Below are 19,422 nucleotides of genomic sequence, written 5' to 3' on the forward strand. Positions count from 1 at the left end.
CCATGCCAAATTTCACGCTCCAATTGCTTTGCAAAACATAAAAAGCGCCCTCTAAAGTTCTGGGAATTGGCTTTCTTTCTGTGGCCTTATCTCCATTATGGCTTGGCAAACCCGTACTCTTTTTTGGATTTAGATACTTGAATATATGCCCTTTCCAACCATATACAAAATTATATACCCTATCACTGACCAAATTGTAGAAAATTGCCCTCCAAATTCGCCATTTTCAAGAAGATTCCAAAATAACTTCAACTTGCTCTAAAATTACGATCCTTTGACCTACGTCAATGAAACTTGGCACACACATGTATTTATATACGTGACAACTGTCCGCAAAAGTTTGGTAAAATTCGATTATGTCAGCGCAAAGTTATCTCCAAAAATGATGTATTTACTATGCATTGCGTGATAGCGCGTTTAATGCGTGCAATACATTGCGCGCAGATGACAATGGTGTCAATCTGACCGCAATGGAGTGCCCTTTCGAATGATCCCAAATATTGTATATGTTCACACACAAAATTGTGAGTAAATCGCATTTAAACAAGCGTCACTACACGAATTCCGCCGAGTTTCCGCCCGATTATAACACGTTTCGGCTATGACGTCATTTTCAGACTGCTTTTCGCCCCTTAAACGTCCTTTTTTCTCCTTCAAAATTTGCAGTGACATTCCGAGTTGCAATACGCAGGGCACCTCATGGCCGGATTTTTGAAATTGGTCAAGGGGACCATTTAAGACGCCATTTTGTCCTATAAATCTATTTTACATCACGTGTTTCAATAGGATTATCATAGAAAAAAAAGAGAGTGGTTTACAATAACAGCCATACAAATTCTCTTTCCAATGATACCAAATACGTCCCATAAAGAGACATAATGAGAGAGAAAATATAATAATTTAAGTCCGGTCATAATACAGAACCTGTACGTTTTCCGCCCATGCATTACACGCATTGTCTATGGGGCATATCTGGTCCACGCTCTTGGCCCCCAGAACGATCTTTATTGCAATGACGAACATGCACCAAATCCCATTGGTTTTTGCACGCAGTGCTAATTGCGAGCCCTTTCTAGGTACCTTCCCCTATCACAATTTATTTCAAACTTCGTAGGCATAGTCACTACCATCCCATCAATGTCACTGTTGAGGCCTTTCTTTCGCCCTACCTATCTCCAATATCACAGAAGCTACAGACTTCGTACACATTGCTCTGGATAGTCCGAGAGAAGCTCTTTCGTTTTACACGTAGAAACATGGCGTCATTGCACGCACATCGTTGTGACACGAATGCATTTCTAGGATTATAACTGCTTCCATTCAGCAAAAAAAAAAATCTTAATTTGAGAAGAGTACATGTATAAAGTGAATCGAATTATTATGTTATCATGATGAAAAAGAATTATATTTTGAAGGATGATTTAAGACAAAGAGAGAGAGAGAGAGAGAAAGAAAAAACTGTGACTTTGTCTGGAAACCACACAATTCTATGTCCAATCCCCATCAGTCATACCATGATATGCGGACTGGCACACTCTTTATATCATGTCACAGTATCGTAGGTGAATAATATATTGCATACGCCTGGGCTTCTAACAAGGGTAACAGAAGAAAGAAAAACAAATTTGAAAGGAACACTCTGAAAAGTGGACCTTGATTGAAATCATTTGTAATGACGTTCACGCTGGTAGGTTTTACACTAAAGAATTATTGTTATGATCACTGATTGGAGCGTGGGGTGCCTAGAAGCTCAAAAACATGTTTGTCGAATAGATTCTTTCGAGTAAAATTACAATGAAAAACTATTTATACAAATTTGGGAACTACTGCATTCTGCTTTGATACCAGCACTTCTTTTTAATAAGGTAGGTACGGCATTAAAGCTATGTAACATATTTATTCCCTAAAATATGGGCCGACTTCGTACTGTTAAGACGATGATATTACGAATTTGGTATGTTGGTGTAGAAAACAAGAATATTTGTTTGTGTTAAAACATCAAATTACAATTAAATCGCTAGATGTTGCTTTATATTACAAATACATTTTGGTGAATCATGAACAGACATTTGTGTTAGTTTTTCAGTCTCTTCATTGCCTTTGATTAGGCAACTAGATATTGGCGCTTTATAAATACCTGGATTGGATTGGCTTGGATTGGGGTGCCAGGTAAAGATGTCAGACATTTCAATCAATATTATTTTCATAACGAGTTTGAAGTTACAAACCAGTTTGATATACATTTTAAAGTAGGATATTACACTCATAATGTATGGCGCAATGAAACGTAGAAGTGTGATTAAGTCAGAATATTGGGTTATTCTAACTAATCATATTTCCAAGTTTTTTAAAACACCATTACGCTGTCCGTGTTGTTCTTGATTTAACATACGATATTTTTTATCGTGCCACACACAGAGAAGAAATGATCAGATAATGTGCTTGATCAGTCAGTATATGCTAACCCGAATGAATTGATGCCTTTTTACAGGATGCGCATTTTGAGTGGAAAATACTCTGTACGAGTCATGTAAATCTACACTGTACATGGGCCATATTTAGGCATATATCACATGTATTAGTAATACTAGTCCAGGGATCAATAATTGAAAAGACCCCCACCCCCTTAGACACAATCTCAAATTTAGTATTTCTGTTTGGAGCTTTAAGTATCAGAATGTGCCTGTTTGCCCTAAAGTCGGCGGTGAGTGTGACAACTAGGGCTATTACCATGGCCTCTCTCTCTCTCTCTCTCTCTGAGTGCCATATCGATTGACTTTGGCGATTCTGCTGTTCCACAACCCTGGGTTCCTAGCCTTCGCTATTAGCACCACTCCCGATTCTTTCACTCCTATCTCTTCCGACAATTTCTGCAGACTGTCCATCCAAAGTATCCCCCTTCTTCAGTTAAAAACAGTTAAAAACTCATTGAAAACATGTCAATGTTTGTAGTTAAAGCTTCTCACTTGATTTCACCTGGAAGGTGTTACATGTGTCAGTCATGTTAAAAATTGCTTTCGCTGTGTGACAAAAGTTATAGTTATATGAACAACATATCGGTATCTAATAAATATATTATCATCAATACATGTACCACATATTTTTAATTTAACAACATAAAGACAATAGAAAGCATCTAAATCGAAAAATTTCTAGTTTGATTGCAATGTAATCTGAGCCATTTAAGGTCACGATAAGTTAGACAAGCAATGTTGTAAGTATAATGACAAATTTACAATTCGTGGACAAAAAATGCTCTAGTTTTTATTTCACAGGCAGTTTGAAGTTTTCTTTTGCATTTGAGTATACTACAAGCTAAGGCTTCACTCGAATCCTAATCCGAATATAAACATACTGCAACAGTGGCGGGTCCGGGTTGGGGGGGGGGGGGGTGGGGGCACAGGGGCACCTGTCAGAATTTCAAACTTTCGTCCTCTTTAACATGTTGTATACTAAGGCCTGGTGTCAATTATGACTAAGAAATTAAGACGTAAGAGATTATTAATTATTTCAATGATAGTTCGTTGCAGAAGAATAGACATTTCAGTTTCAGATATTGTAAAAACTAAAAGCAATATATGGAGGTCTAAAAGAGAGGAAAAGAGACAAATACAACACATGCTCGTTATATCATGTATATTATGATACCTTGCATGTGACTAAACTGAGATTACCATGCAATAATCACATAATGTGAAATTTGTCAATATTCAGTGACAACTATTCCGATCTTTACTTGACCTTTGACCTTTAATACAAATATATAACATTAAATTACAAAATAAACATCAGAAGTGAATCCTTCTTCATTTAGAAGCTGGGTACACGCCTATCATCCGCCATCATGGAACATTGGGCTCAAAAGTTTATTCAAATTGCCGATCATTGCCCGAATTTTGAAATTGTTCTCCAATGACATGAGATCACGAATAATCACCATGATCATCAACAACAACAACAACAAATCTTCAATGGAAAGACCTTTTTTTTTTAATATAGGTTCTTTAAATGCAAAGTCCCCTATCCTACCTGGTATTTTGGGCGAACAGAGTCGAACAAAATGACGTTTCGTACGTTACTAGAGCCCAAAAGCCTCATCCTTGGCCAAGTATAGACTTAAGAAACTTAAGACATGTTAACGTAGGTAAAGTTCACATTCTCATCATTTACAAATATTTAAAACATTTGGTCAAAATTGTTTATGATATTTACTAAGGAGTATGGTTTCTGCAATATACTTAGATTGTATTTAACTCTCTATTCCAATGCGATTATATAGTGGCTATTGCTTGAATCAACAACATTTATAGGTAACGAGTCAACAAAATTATATTATACTCACTGTTTGCCTAGATCCGGCTAAATGTGAAATGAATCGTGGAGTGAGGCGTCGAGTCCACTACTCAGAAAAAATGTAACTAATCCGATTGGCAACAAGTGACATAAGAGGTCTATTCTAGAACGTGTTATAAAGGCGTTTACAATGTCTCTTTCACAAGATGAGAAGAGAGCTTGTCTCTTGGTTATGAATCCGGTTTCACAGATGCCAAAACATGCAGTGTGTCGATGAAAATGCTCTAGAATTCGATCTAATGCAGATTCCCTTGCATAAATGTACTTTGTTCCGTCAGATGTTCATGAAGTGACGGATAACCCGCATGAATCGGACATTAGCTGCTTACGTGGGTCTGTATTTCACCGTCTGGTGACGTGACACTATAGGCAGGTCCCTGATGCAAGTCATTTGGATCATGGGATCCTAAAACGAAACCAGTGGAAATCCGAAATACATATAACTAGAGCTAACAAACCAAACAAAAGAATACATATCTCTCGCTCAGTGAGTCGGTCCTGATAGGCATTATGACGCAAATAATCACGTGATAAGGTGGCCTGGGCAATCCACTCAACAAGTGGAAACCGTAGTCTGTTCCTATAGACAGAAACAAAAATAGTTTAAATGACGATGGGAGAGGGGGGAGAGGGACTTCAATATATATCATCTGCCATTGCACCTTTCAATCATTTAAATCTACTACACTTTAGCAAATCTCGTCAATTCCAAATCTTCTTTTGTAAAATAATGTAAACATGTTATTTGGGGAGTGGGGTAAGAGAATGCCAAGCTTTGGTTAATTCCCAGCCGTTATTTGATTATGTTTTGAATTTTTACATTCGAGTTTCGTTATATTATAATTGTTAAACATGTGCTTATTCATTAACCTCTAAATCTAAGGAAATTTATACTAAAATAAGAAACTGAAACTGAACGATAATTGCCCCATAATGTTTGAAATTCGAATAAAAAATAGGGAAATATATCGAAGCATAATGTAGGCTTAGCCTTACTTTGTCTCAGCTTTGTCATTTTTATTCCCAGGCCTGGTAGTTGTAAGTGTGGGTGCAGGGGAACGTATTGATGTGGTTTGTGTATGTAAAAGGAAAAAGGAAAAAGTGTATTTAGTGGATTTAAGAGAGTATGGTATTTTAATGCAGTGTAACAGTACTGTGAAGCTCCTCAGAGATTGATTATTGACGAAGGTTTCTGAATATTGTATAGAAAATTTAAAAATGTATTTGTTTTGAAGATTCACCATGGACGTGGATTTTCAGATTATTCAAATGAGGTATATAGGAAGATATTTAGTAGGCCTAGGAAAGTTACTCTTGCTATTAACAGACTACGAGAAATTCAGTATAAACTGCTTCATATATACTAGAGAACTCTTATCGAGATTCGGCTTTGTTGAAGATATTACTTGTACTCATTTTATAAGCAAAAGATTGAAACATATTAACACTTGTTCTGGGAGCGTGTACATGTTCAGAGGTTATGGCAGAATGTAATAGCTAAGGTCTGTCGACTGGATGGATATTCATTTAGGATTGTCAGGTAATTCCCCACGAATAAAGATATGTAATACAATTATTTTTGCAATGAAATATTGGATATATAGATGCTGTGATTTTCAACAAAAAAAAACTGTTGGAATTCAGGGAAGAAGAAAAGAGTATTGCAGGGAGGGCAGGGACATTAGCCTTACATTTATAGAATTGGGAACAAGTGGAATCTTTAATGTAATTTTAACACTGGATTATTTAGTCTCGTTTTAATATTTGTTTAAATATTTGTTTTAATAGATTATTTATATTATTCTGTCGATCCAATTTTGGTTATTCTGAGGAGGCTAGGAATAGTGTGTGGTATATGTGTGGAACTGTGGTCGGGTGGTGATTGTGTGTGTGTCGTGTGTCGCATAGTGGGGGGGGGGGGGGGGGACGGGGGTAGCTGTATTGTGTGGATGAGGGTGGATGGTGGACCTGAATATCGGGTAAGTGTCCTAAACAGAAGCCAAAATATTGTTAAATTTCTCACTTCAGATATATCTGTTGAGTTTTTCGCGTATATTATTTCAGCGAGTGATGTTTGTATCAAAGGGAAACGAATTAGTACCCAAATTTGGACATGCTTACACTTCAAATAGTTTTCTATTGTAATTTTACTCTAAAGAATCTATTCGACAAACATGTTTTTGAGCTTCTAAGCACCTACGCTCCTCAGGTTAGAATCAGTGATCATACAATATTTGTTAGTGTAAAACCTACCTGCGTGAACATCATTACAAATGATTTCAATCTAGGTACGTTTCCTTTCAGAGAATTCCTTTAAAATGTGTTTTTCTGTCTTCATTTACCCTTTTCAGAAGCCCAGGTGTATGAAGCCCAGGTGTATCTCATTCACCAACGATACTGTGACATGAGAGTGTGCCTAATAGGGATCGTAAATAGGTTTGTTATGGTTTCCAGGCAAAAGCACTCTCCTCTCTCTCTCTCTTTCTCTTAAATAATCTAGGGTCCATGTCGTTTACATAACACAAACTTAGAAGAAGAAAAACAAAACACTTAACATCAGTTCCATAACACGTATGTGTTTAATCTAGAGCAAGGTTATTGTAGAATCGTCAAATGTCGGGTGATGATATTCTCTTCATCTTAACACAGATGGTGATGAGCATCAAAATCCTCTTTCTCTACATTTCATCTTCATCTCTCCTCTCTCTTGTATCTCTTTATTAGGATCCATACAGTACCATGCGCTTAGAAACATGGCATCAAAGGGCAATCCAACCTTCGTAATAAGGTCAGATTCAGATTGGTGAAAGTTTGAAATAAAACGAACTAATGTTTGACATATCAGATCACTAAAACTATTCGAATCTCAAATTGGCTATTTCGTCAGTGGATTGTGACGTATTCATGAAAAACTCTTCCGTTTGTCGTAGACACAAAATCATTGATTTCTGGGGGTTTTTTTCTCCAAACTTGAGAGTCTCTTCTCTCTTGTGGCACAACTCAAAATATTATTATTGTTAATATTATCATTATCATCAGCATTATCGTCATAACTTATCAAAGTATTAGTACTATTATTATTACTATCATTATTATCATTATTGTCATTATTTGTATCATGCATGATCATGATCATCATTATTTTTAGATAATAGTATTATTATTATAATATACGCCCTATCATATGCAACCATCAAGGTTCTGCATGGCTCAGAGAGCTTTGTTGGTGATCCGTGGCATATTGCCAAAGAGGGCGACAGATAAGGATGACTTTTAATTTGGACGATGCCTTCAAATCACACTCAACTTCCAATTAAACTATTAAACATGATAAATATACTAGTAATGGGGAAATAACCGAGTCCCTGGGAAATGTTGGCTTGAAAGGAAATATTCCTTTGTCGACGACGAAGAAAAGCAAGCAGATTGAACTTAAAGGCCCTCAGATTTTGATGAAAACTCGAAAACGAGTCTGTCGTTTTATGCAAAGAATGTTGAAGACAGTATGACATCATTTGATGTAGTACGGAAAGTCTTTACTCAAACTAATGTCGATGGAACATTATTATCATGGCAAAAGTCGTCTTCTGGTTTTTCGATTTCTTCTTGATTGTTAACCTTTACGCTTACCATTTTAACCGCTGACATATTATACGAATATCATTTCTAAAAACTTTCATATACCTCCTGCATGTATTATTTAAATCAATACTTTTGATGACTCGGTCTTTCACTTCTTTAGGTTTGTTTTTCTTTACACAAATATCAGTGGACAAAGAACTATTTTCTGGAAATATCAGTGATCAAATTCATACTTCAAGTTTATTCCTTTAATTATCTTTAAGAAAACATTATTGAAATAATTACGAAATATGTAACATAATTTTTATGGAACATGATAACTGGCATAATTTCATCATAATAATAATTATGCTTTTTAGCGCAATAATGCAGGAATGTCTCTATGCTGTTACAAAGATAATAAAGTAAGTTAATTAATCTACAATGAAAGAATCATAGACCTAGTAAGGAAGGGGAATTTTAACTTTAATGCATATTAGAATACCTAGATAATAAAAAGAAATATAAATTAAGGTATATAAAACACTGATTTCCTTTCCAATTCAAAATATAACTGGGAATTCTTAAAAACTTTAAAGGATCTCGTACATACATGTTATGCACATGCGACAAATGAAAGCAGAAATTGTTTATTTATATACACCAACATTACAAGTCTAACAATATAAACGTACATAGAGCAAATCAATATGACATGAAATAATTAATCTTTAAATTAGTAAAATAAATTAAAATAGAACATTAAATTCACAACGTTGGGCTATAGACTAACATAACATTCTTCTCCCCCTCCCCTTAATACATCGGGGGTTCCTTGCTACCGGTATAGTGTAACGATCTAAAATATGATCTATAGTTTCAAACTAAATCATCGGTATCTATTTCACTGTCATATTTACTTTGTTTACCTTGCAACGCACATAGTACAAGCATTTCTAAATATTTTTGTAACGATATAAATATATATACATCATAATTGCCAAATAAAAAAATAGCTAATCATTATGCCGCGTGTATTAGGATTCGAATGAAAACCATGAACAAATGAAATGGCACTCTGAAATCTTTTACCTTTTCTCAAAAGATCCCCCATCTTTTCTCTCTCTTCTCTCTGTCGAGTTCCCAAGCTTGTTTCTTTAATTTCTCGTTTGCTGTCTTTATAATTGGAAAGATTTGTTTATGTTTATAATAAATTTGAGGTGCGATATATTACACAATTCTTATCCCTTTCTAATCTTAATTTGTATTCCTTGTCAATTTGTGTGAATATACTGTTTTTTAAATATAATTTTTAACAATAAAAATATGTACATTTTGAATGTATCAGTCTTTGGACTGACTTACAAAGAATTTTCTTTCCATAAACCTATCCGAATAAAAAACTGAATTAATAAATTAATTATAAATGCCTGATAAGCAAAGAGAGATAGAGGAAGGTACGGTAATAAGGGAATGTACAGAGTATTAAAGGCCCTTAAGTTTAAAGTTTTTAATGCACAGATAAAATTATATTAAACAATTATGGATAATTACAGAAAAATAAATGATGTCCTATATTATGAAAATGTCCTTGGAACAAACAAAGAAAGAAACAAACATAGAATTATGACTTCACCCTGATTATCAAGACATGTTTTAAGTAAACAAACTTGGAAAAATTGCACATCTATAATACCTTGCATATTTTAAAACAAACTTTTTCAGATACATTGTAATGTTTTGAGAACAATAGTTTGCTTAATTACGTCGCCACTACCATGAACACTTAAGGAATCTTTCCAGTATTACAAATAGCATTGAAAAGAGGCAGCTGCTCATCCCTCATAATAGCGAGAATGCCTGGCTGTGTATTATATTTACAATGTATGATTTTAGTCGATTAGAAGGTGTGCTACCCCTCCTCTTGATTATCTACCTTCATCTGTCTAGCAAATAAACGGCATTTGCAATGATGATCACAACGCCTTAACACTTTATAATCGTAAACTTACATAGTCTACTGTTGACGCCATAATGAAATGAAACATTACGATAGCATTATAAAAGACTGGAGTCTAGACCGACTATTTGATTTAAATCACAATTCGGCACAGGCTTGCAAGGCAGGGGCACTGAAAAGACTGCATCCGGGCGTTTTAAAGTTCCGACATTCGATGCATCATCATCTCTTAATTATTCGGGTTAAGAGGTCCCCAATAATAATCCTAATTATTGGGAAGCGAGGTACTCAAATATCCTCCTATTCAGACCTATTCAGGTGCCTGCATACATATATTTATCTGGTGTGTGTTGGTTACTACTATGAGCTGTGACAACCAGACCAGGCAAGAGTAGATAATATTGACACGCTGCATTTATTCTACTTGACCGAATAACAATCTAAAATGGTTAGGTTCTGTAAGTTTGATAAAGTCCACGTTTTATCTGCAAAACTGACATTTACTGCCATGTCTCATGAAAGATGTAAAGCCTATCATCAGTGCAAAAAGCAATCTCTCCCGTCTTGAATGCTTGCAAGCAGCCACCAAGTGAATTCGCTATCTTGAAATCAGTAAGAATGTTTTTGATGTATTTGAGTTTTTTTGTGTACTGGTCGATGCTCAGCAGACCCGGATAGTGATTCACCCATGCAATGATAACTGAATCATCCTGACACACAGCAGGGTAAGGGATATCATCATCTTTGCTGATGCTATGAATGATAGCACCAGACACATCGTTGATCACTTGTACCTGATATTGACGTGTCCATGTACGTGTACATGTACGTATACTCCTAACGACAATCGCTTGGTTGGATGTCATCGCAAACATATGCCATGGCACAAATCCCTTACACATTATCTCTCTTATTGCCTTCCCCCCTTCTGGTCTAAATACCTGTATTTTCTGGCATTTATCGTAACCTACGAAAATCAGCCCATCCTTGCCTACAGTGAGACCTCCATCCCCACCTTGCTCATAACCCCATGTCTCAAACGTTATATCAAGCTTGTCACAAAGCTCTGTGTACAAGGAAATTCTATTATGTCGAGTGTCGCGTACGACGTATCCACCATCAGGCATGACGTGTAAGGCCCCTACGTTAGCATATTTCAGAATGGTTTCTTGAATGGTGCCGTTAGAAGAATATATGACTATTCCTCCCTGGGGACAACCGACAGATATCTCATTGTTTGGTGATATTACCATCCCGCTCATGCTTTTCTCATCAGGCAAGGGAGCTTCCGTGCGCAGAGCCCATGATTTAGAATTCTTTTGTCTTAGGTGGCCCAACTTGAGTCCCTCCAATCCCTGACTCCTGAAGCCAATTCTTTCACCTTCCTCAGTGGTTCTTCTGGGCAGCTCTGCATCTAGCCATATCCGGTTCAGAAGCTCTTTCAGCTGTTGACACATCGCTTTGTGTGAGGTCAGAGCCTCTGTCTGGAGAGGAAAATTAAGACCATTCTTAACCAAGTCAAGAACCTTCTTAATCTGGTCTGTCTGCTTACGAACCGACTTCTCCACGTCTTCCAATGAAATCTTAAGTTTCCCTAGCTTCTGCCCAACTTCATTTTTCAACACCCTTTTTCTTTCCTTCAATTTCTCAACTAATTCCTCAAAAGTTTCATCTATTTCGCCATTGAGTCGTTCCTGTATTTTATGCATCCTTTTACGCTGGTCTTCAACGAAAGTAAAATATTTGTCAACGTTGCGTATCTTTGCATCCGCTTTAGATGCAAGTTCCTCGACGTGATTCTTTTTCTCAGTTTCATGTTCGCCTGCTTCCACGATAGTGTGAGCCTCCTTTGCATGCTCTAATACGCCACACATGCTGCAGACAAACTTGTTACAGTTGAGACAAAAACATTCTTCATCGTAGTTCGGATGTTTTCGACATTTGTTCCATTTTCTTTGCAATGATTCGTTTTCTTGATTACTGTTGGAACCGGCCTGGCCCTGGGTCTTCACATCTTCAACAAGTGATCTGACTGTTATGTTTGTTTGCAGTCTACCCACGTCTCCACCAGGAACCGAAGTCTCCTCCCTGCACGTAGGACACAACAGCTCTCCATGGGACTCCAGGAGAGTCTCAAGACAACCCTTGCAGAAGGTATGGGAGCAGGTCAGGATCTTGGGTTCCTTGAAGAAACTCAGGCATACAGGACACTCGAGGTTCTTATGGACAGCCTGCATTTGCTTCAATGAAGTAGCCATCATTGACAACTCGAGCACACGACCTGAGGAAGAGAAAACTCATCGGTGAATTAATTGGACAACTCAGTAAAAAGTGTGAAATATTTCGTAAATACTTAGCTGGCTATTATGGCACTAAAAAAATGTTAAACATAATGCATTCCGAGATAAATAGGGTCTTCCAGGTACAACATTATGACTTGTATACGCTTCTTCTTAATTAGCACTTACGTTATGACGTAGCTCTAACGGCGATTATGCTCTCAGATCAGTAAGAGGCGCATGATAATGTTTCTTTCAGCAATGCAGTTGTTTGAGTATGTATTTGTTTTCGGGTGGAAATTCCCACTGACACTCATGACAGGAAATATTATGTTGAACCTTTGCACTTGTGATCCTTTCGCTCAACCTAAACGTTCACCCACGCACATCGCAGCAATCCCTCTCGCCATTACAAGTTAAATGAGTATGATTTGTTTCCCCTTAGGGATAGGATTTCTCACTCATAAATATTTCTTGGATCTCACACTCCAGATAAATGCCTCTAATAAAATCTGACAGATGTCCCTTTTCCTTTGTAATAGGTGCCCACTTTCTTTCTCTTAAGTGTCCCTTTTCAGGTAAGAGAAGTGCACCCTTATCATCTCCGATAAGAGCCCTTTCACCTCTCATAAATGCACCTTATCAAATCTCACCTTTCATTTTCACAAGTGCCTGTTTTCCTTGTATGCCATCTTTTCATTATTACAGTTCCCCCTTTTCATCTCTGCTAATTGCTCCTATTCCAATTTGAGAGGTGACCCTTTTATATTGACCCATGTCTCCTAATCTCTTTTAATAAGTGCCAATCAAGACAGTGTGATCAGATGAAAATAAATTTAATCCGGAAAATCATAATTATAGTTTGAAAAGAGATCAACATCATAGGCCTATATCACAAAACTTATTTCGTATAAAGGTTAATAATTACATATAACTCGAATGGTACCCGATGGTAGACTTCAAGAAAGAACCTGTGCAAATCAAATGCGTTGACCAACTCAGAGGGCGCTGTGTACTTATTGGTCACGACAGGGATTAAGGTAACCGTTGCTCCTGAAGAGAGTCCAAAGATCAATCTCATTTCAGTAAAGGCCCCCCCCCCCCCCTTCTGGATAAGAGGTATGAGCAGTGGCGTAATTAAGGGGGGGTGTGCAAGGAGGAAGGAAAGGCGCTACACAAAAAGGTGAGACCGAGGGGTAAACTAAGCGCAAGGAAGGTGAACGCGAGATGATATAAGGAGATACTATGCTCGAGAATGACCTTTATATATTATATGTATGTGAATACACCTCTAACAACAGATTATGTTAAAGCAAAGTCACGATTTGATTTCATATTGAGTATTAAACCTGTAAACAGAAAATGACTCTCAATATTCATTGTTTGTGAATATCATCCCTGTAACAGTGGATTCATAATCTCGTTATCTTTATCATATTTATAACACAAGGTAAAACATGAAACAATCCGTGATTATTTTTTATCTAACTATTTAATGTTAAAGATGATCAGTACAATACGCATACAAAAGAAAGGAGTATCTACATCATAACGATACTCTGATATTGAATTCAAAAATATATAAGTATGTGCAAAAATTGCTTACAAGCGTACCGATTTCATTGATTCTCTATTTGTAATCTTATCGATTCAAAATTCACTCAACCCAGGACCTAACATTTTTCACGGAGTGGTCTTTTACGACTTGAGTGAGAATAATCGTTTATATAATATAAACGATTATTCTCACTCAAGTCGTAAAAGACCACTCCGTGAAAAATGTTAGGTCCTGGGTTGAATGAATTTTATTCTTTAAAAAAAGAGAGAGTTGAGAATTGATAGTAGTTTCAAGCTCTTTACTTATTCACTCTCAACAAAGTTAAAGCAACAATGATTGTGGTGATGATAATCGTAATAGTGACTATAGTAATAATAATCATAACTTCTGGATTGATGAAGAAACAGCTCTAAAACAGTGTTAATTAATAATTATTATTTTTAATTGATAGTCGGTTTGGGGCATGCAATTACTAGAGACCTGTGTGGGTTAATATTTAGTACGCAATTTTGTCGATATTGCATTTTCTGGTTTGCCTGGGGAAAATAGCACGTTGGGTATTGTGTTTATTGCACACGTTTTAAGGTTGTAATCACAGACACTGAATATAACTATTTATTTCACAGCGTATGACATATTCTAAATCAATAGGTACGGAAATGTGTGGAGCTCTACACATGCTCTAGTTCTGTTTGAGGGGCGTCATTAGATATTCGACCATTGCATATATTAAAATATGCTGCAAACTCCTGGATAAGTATTTATGTTAATAGTTTCAAACAACAGACTAAGTATAAATGGTCGACATAAAGTTTAGACAAGGCACAATAAGGCCTACCCAATCACTACTAACATAAACAGTTTGCAAGTTATTCATCGGTACAGTTATAAGAGGTAGATGTTAGCTGTACAAACTGACACCTCCCTGGTAATACCTATTGTTGTAGGTCAAATCATGGACCTACTACGAAGTCAAAGGTCAAGTTATCGAACATTTGCTTTCGGGTGATCAGATCTGCGTCTTTGATGTAGTGTACTGCGGAGAAGTAATGCAATGAAGATAGGAGTGGAACATATGTTAATTCCATTAGTAATATTGATTTTTCTTATAAATTAATCTTGATTTTTGTACAGCGCGTTGAAACTTTTATGTCAAAAACGCTATATAAATTGTTCGTATTATTATTTTTATTTTTTAAGATAGAAGACATATGGGAAAAGAGACGGAGAGAGAGAGAGAGAGAGAGAGTATCTATTTGTGTCCATTTCACTTTATAATGCAACTTTTCCCCATTCTAAAGGGTCAAAGATTTCATGTAAACCGAAGGTTAGAAACCACGAGAGTTTGTAATTTTATAATTTTTCTTCCTCGCTCGCAATATTTAGAAATAATATGATTTCAGGCAACCAAATGCCTGAATATACCTCCATCTGTGGGCGAAGACCTAGGGGCCCGAATAATATTCTTATTGACAGCGAGGTATCCAAGTATGTTTTATATCTTTTCAATCAAAATTACTTTGGGGCAATGAGAATATCCTCATATTCGAGTATCGAGGTGACTGAATACTTAAATGAGTTGTTGTATTTAAGTACGAGGTGTCCGCATACATTATTGTTTGTCTTGATTACAATTTTTTTTATCCCCATTAAAAATGTCATTTTTACGAATCAAATGCCCATACGTGTATGAAGTCCCCTACTATACAACTTTTAACAATTCATAACTTATCGTCCGATTTTGTTCAAAGTTTCAACGGCGTGCTCCTCTGAATGCTCTGTTTTCTATTATATTAGCTTCTACAAGGGTGACCTAAAACCATTCATTTCATAATGTGTACTATTACCAGTCTCTTTTTTATGTAAAAGATTATATTATGTTTTGTGTGGTTTTGTATATAATGAGCTTGAACTTCAACTTGAACTACATGAGTATGTATTTTTTTCGAGTGGAAATTCCCACTGACATTCATAACAGGAAGTATTATGTTGAACCTTTGCACTTGGGATCCTTCCGCTTAAACCTAAACGTTCACCCACGCACATCTCAGCAATCCCTCTCGCCATTACAAGTTAAACTAGATTTGTAATACTTGTTTGGAGCAAGTATAGGTGGGCTGATTATCTGTTATCCACTTGGTCAAATGTCCACGTATATTGTTAAGAACGTCATAATGCTGTATAACGCATATCTAGCTACTTTCATCTCACGTTTCTTTTCCTTTCTTCCATCTCTTTTTTTCTTCTATTCTGATCTCTCACATCCTAATCTTTCTCTTGTACACTATGCTTGTTTCTCCTCTCTACCACCCCTCCTTCCATCTCTTTTTCTTCTATTCTGATCTCTCACATCCTAATCTTTCTCTTGTACACTATGCTTGTTTCTCCTCTCTACGACCCCTCCTTCCATCTCTTTTTCTTCTATTCTGATCTCTCACATCCTAATCTTTCTCTTGTACACTATGCTTGTTTCTCCTCTCTACCACCCCTCCTTCCATCTCTTTTTCTTCCATTCTGATCTCTCACATCCTAATCTTTCTCTTGTACACTATGCTTGTTTCTCCTCTCTACCACCCCTCCTTCCATCTCTTTTTCCTCCATTCTGATCTCTCACATCCTAATCTTTCTCTTGTACACTATGCTTGTTTCTCCTCTCTACCACCCCTCCTTCGATCTCTTTTTCTTCCATTCTGATCTCTCACATCCTAATCTTTCTCTTGTACACTATGCTTGTTTCTCCTCTCTACCACCCCTCCTTCCATCTCTTTTTCCTCCATTCTGATCTCTCACATCCTAATCTTTCTCTTGTACACTATGCTTGTTTCTCCTCTCTACCACCCCTCCTTCGATCTCTTTTTCTTCCATTCTGATCTCTCACATCCTAATCTTTCTCTTGTACACTATGCTTGTTTCTCCTCTCTACCACCCCTCCTTCCATCTCTTTTTCTTCTATTCTGATCTCTCACATCCTAATCTTTCTCTTGTACACTATGCTTGTTTCTCCTCTCTACCACCCCTCCTTCCATCTCTTTTTCTTCTATTCTGATCTCTCACATCCTAATCTTTCTCTTGTACACTATGCTTGTTTCTCCTCTCTACCACCCCTCCTTCGATCTCTTTTTCTTCCATTCTGATCTCTCACATCCTAATCTTTCTCTTGTATACTATGCTTGTTTCTCCTCTCTACCACCCCTCCTTCCATCTCTTTTTCCTCCATTCTGATCTCTCACATCCTAATCTTTCTCTTGTACACTATGCTTGTTTCTCCTCTCTACCACCCCTCCTTCGATCTCTTTTTCTTCCATTCTGATCTCTCACATCCTAATCTTTCTCTTGTACACTATGCTTGTTTCTCCTCTCTACCACCCCTCCTTCCATCTCTTTTTCTTCTATTCTGATCTCTCACATCCTAATCTTTCTCTTGTACACTATGCTTGTTTCTCCTCTCTACCACCCCTCCTTCCATCTCTTTTCCTTCCATTCTGATCTCTCACATCCTAATCTTTCTCTTGTACACTATGCTTGTTTCTCCTCTCTACCACCCCTCCTTCCATCTCTTTTTCTTCCATTCTGATCTCTCACATCCTAATATTTCTCTTGTACACTATGCTTGTTTCTCCTCTCTATCACCCCTCCTTCCATCTCTTTTTCTTCCATTCTGATCTCTCACATCCTAATCTTTCTCTTGTACACTATGCTTGTTTCTCCTCTCTACCACCCCTCCTTCGATCTCTTTTTCTTCCATTCTGATCTCTCACATCCTAATCTTTCTCTTGTACACTATGCTTGTTTCTCCTCTCTACCACCCCTCCTTCCATCTCTTTTTCTTCCATTCTGATCTCTCACATCCTAATCTTTCTCTTGTACACTATGCTTGTTTCTCCTCTCTACCACCCCTCCTTCGATCTCTTTTTCTTCCATTCTGATCTCTCACATCCTAATCTTTCTCTTGTACACTATGCTTGTTTCTCCTCTCTACCACCCCTCCTTCCATCTCTTTTTCTTCTATTCTGATCTCTCACATCCTAATCTTTCTCTTGTACACTATGCTTGTTTCTCCTCTCTACCACCCCTCCTTCCATCTCTTTTTCTTCCATTCTGATCTCTCACATCCTAATCTTTCTCTTGTACACTATGCTTGTTTCTCCTCTCTACCACCCCTCCTTCCATCTCTTTTTCTTCCATTCTGATCTCTCACATCCTAATCTTTCTCTTGTATACTATGCTTGTTTCTCCTCTCTACCACCCCTCCTTCCATCTCTTTTTCTTCCATTCTGATCTCTCACATCCTAATCTTTCTCTTGTACACTATGCTTGTTTCTCCTCTCTACCACCCCTCCTTCCATCTCTTTTTCTTCCATTCTGATCTCTCACATCCTAATCTTTCTCTTGTGCACTATGCTTGTTTCTCCTCTCTACCACCCCTCCTTCCATCTCTTTTTCTTCCATTCTGATCTCTCACATCCTAATCTTTCTCTTGTATACTATGCTTGTTTCTCCTCTCTACCACCCCTCCTTCCATCTCTTTTTCTTCCATTCTGATCTCTCACATCCTAATCTTTCTCTTGTACACTATGCTTGTTTCTCCTCTCTACCACCCCTCCTTCCATCTCTTTTTCTTCCATTCTGATCTCTCACATCCTAATCTTTCTCTTGTATACTATGCTTGTTTCTCCTCTCTACCACCCCTCCTTCGATCTCTTTTTCTTCCATTCTGATCTCTCACATCCTAATCTTTCTCTTGTATACTATGCTTGTTTCTCCTCTCTACCACCCCTCCTTCGATCTCTTTTTCTTCCATTCTGATCTCTCACATCCTAATCTTTCTCTTGTACACTATGCTTGTTTCTCCTCTCTACCACCCCTCCTTCGATCTCTTTTTCTTCCATTCTGATCTCTCACATCCTAATCTTTCTCTTGTACACTATGCTTGTTTCTCCTCTCTACCACCCCTCCTTCGATCTCTTTTTCTTCCATTCTGATCTCTCACATCCTAATCTTTCTCTTGTACACTATGCTTGTTTCTCCTCTCTACCACCCCTCCTTCGATCTCTTTTTCTTCCATTCTGATCTCTCACATCCTAATCTTTCTCTTGTACACTATGCTTGTTTCTCCTCTCTACCACCTCTCCCTCCCTCATGTTTCAACATTTACCTCAACTCTGTTCAATACTTGTTCCCTTCGACTTTCTCTCATTCTTAGTGCACTACAATTTACTTTATTCTGTTTTATTTTATCTCCGCTCCTATTACTTTTGCTTCTCTCTATTTCTAACTATCTGCTATATGTTTTCTGGTTTACCTGTCCATGTAATTCATTCTACTGGGCTCTGTTGTCTCGAACTGTGGTGTATTTTCTATTTCCTGCTTACTTTGTTATGCACATATTTTGTTTTGTTTAATCATTCATATGTATGTCGTATTCATGTTTATATTTCTAATGTGTTATTCTCTATTGTGATTCTATGTTTATATATGCCAATTTAAAAGTTGATATTTTTATGGAAACAGAATGATTTGTTTGCCAATTGTGCTTTTGTATTGTGCATGACCAATAAATCAAACTGAAATTGAAAGTTTTAGCTATTGTTCAGATAACTCCTTTTCTCTGTTTGCTCTGTGTGCAGCAAATAGTCTGGAGTTTATCGGCGGTACCCCCCCCCCCCCAAAAAAAAAATAAATAAAAAATAAAAAAAATAAAAAATAAATAG

General features: G+C 37.0%; 1 protein-coding gene across 1 annotated transcript; it reads right to left on the reverse strand.

Annotated features, from left to right (window-relative positions):
* Positions 1–10,374: 10,374 nt before the first annotated feature.
* LOC115927752 (tripartite motif-containing protein 5-like) lies at positions 10,375–12,164 on the reverse strand. Its single transcript, XM_030994002.1, has one exon. It carries the CDS (start codon positions 12,133–12,135, stop codon positions 10,375–10,377), a length of 1,761 nt encoding a protein of 586 aa, XP_030849862.1. The 5' UTR covers positions 12,136–12,164.
* Between the last annotated feature and the right edge of the window lie 7,258 nt (positions 12,165–19,422).

Source organism: Strongylocentrotus purpuratus, unplaced genomic scaffold (genome assembly GCF_000002235.5).
Source record: "Strongylocentrotus purpuratus isolate Spur 01 unplaced genomic scaffold, Spur_5.0 spur5_scaffold_20, whole genome shotgun sequence".
In the NCBI taxonomy this organism is placed as follows: Eukaryota; Metazoa; Echinodermata; class Echinoidea; order Camarodonta; family Strongylocentrotidae; genus Strongylocentrotus; species Strongylocentrotus purpuratus.

Bases quoted from the DNA above. Each gene is read 5' to 3' on its own strand.
- LOC115927752 (XM_030994002.1), bottom strand. From the start codon at position 12,135: ATGATGGCTACTTCATTGAAGCAAATGCAGGCTGTCCATAAGAACCTC.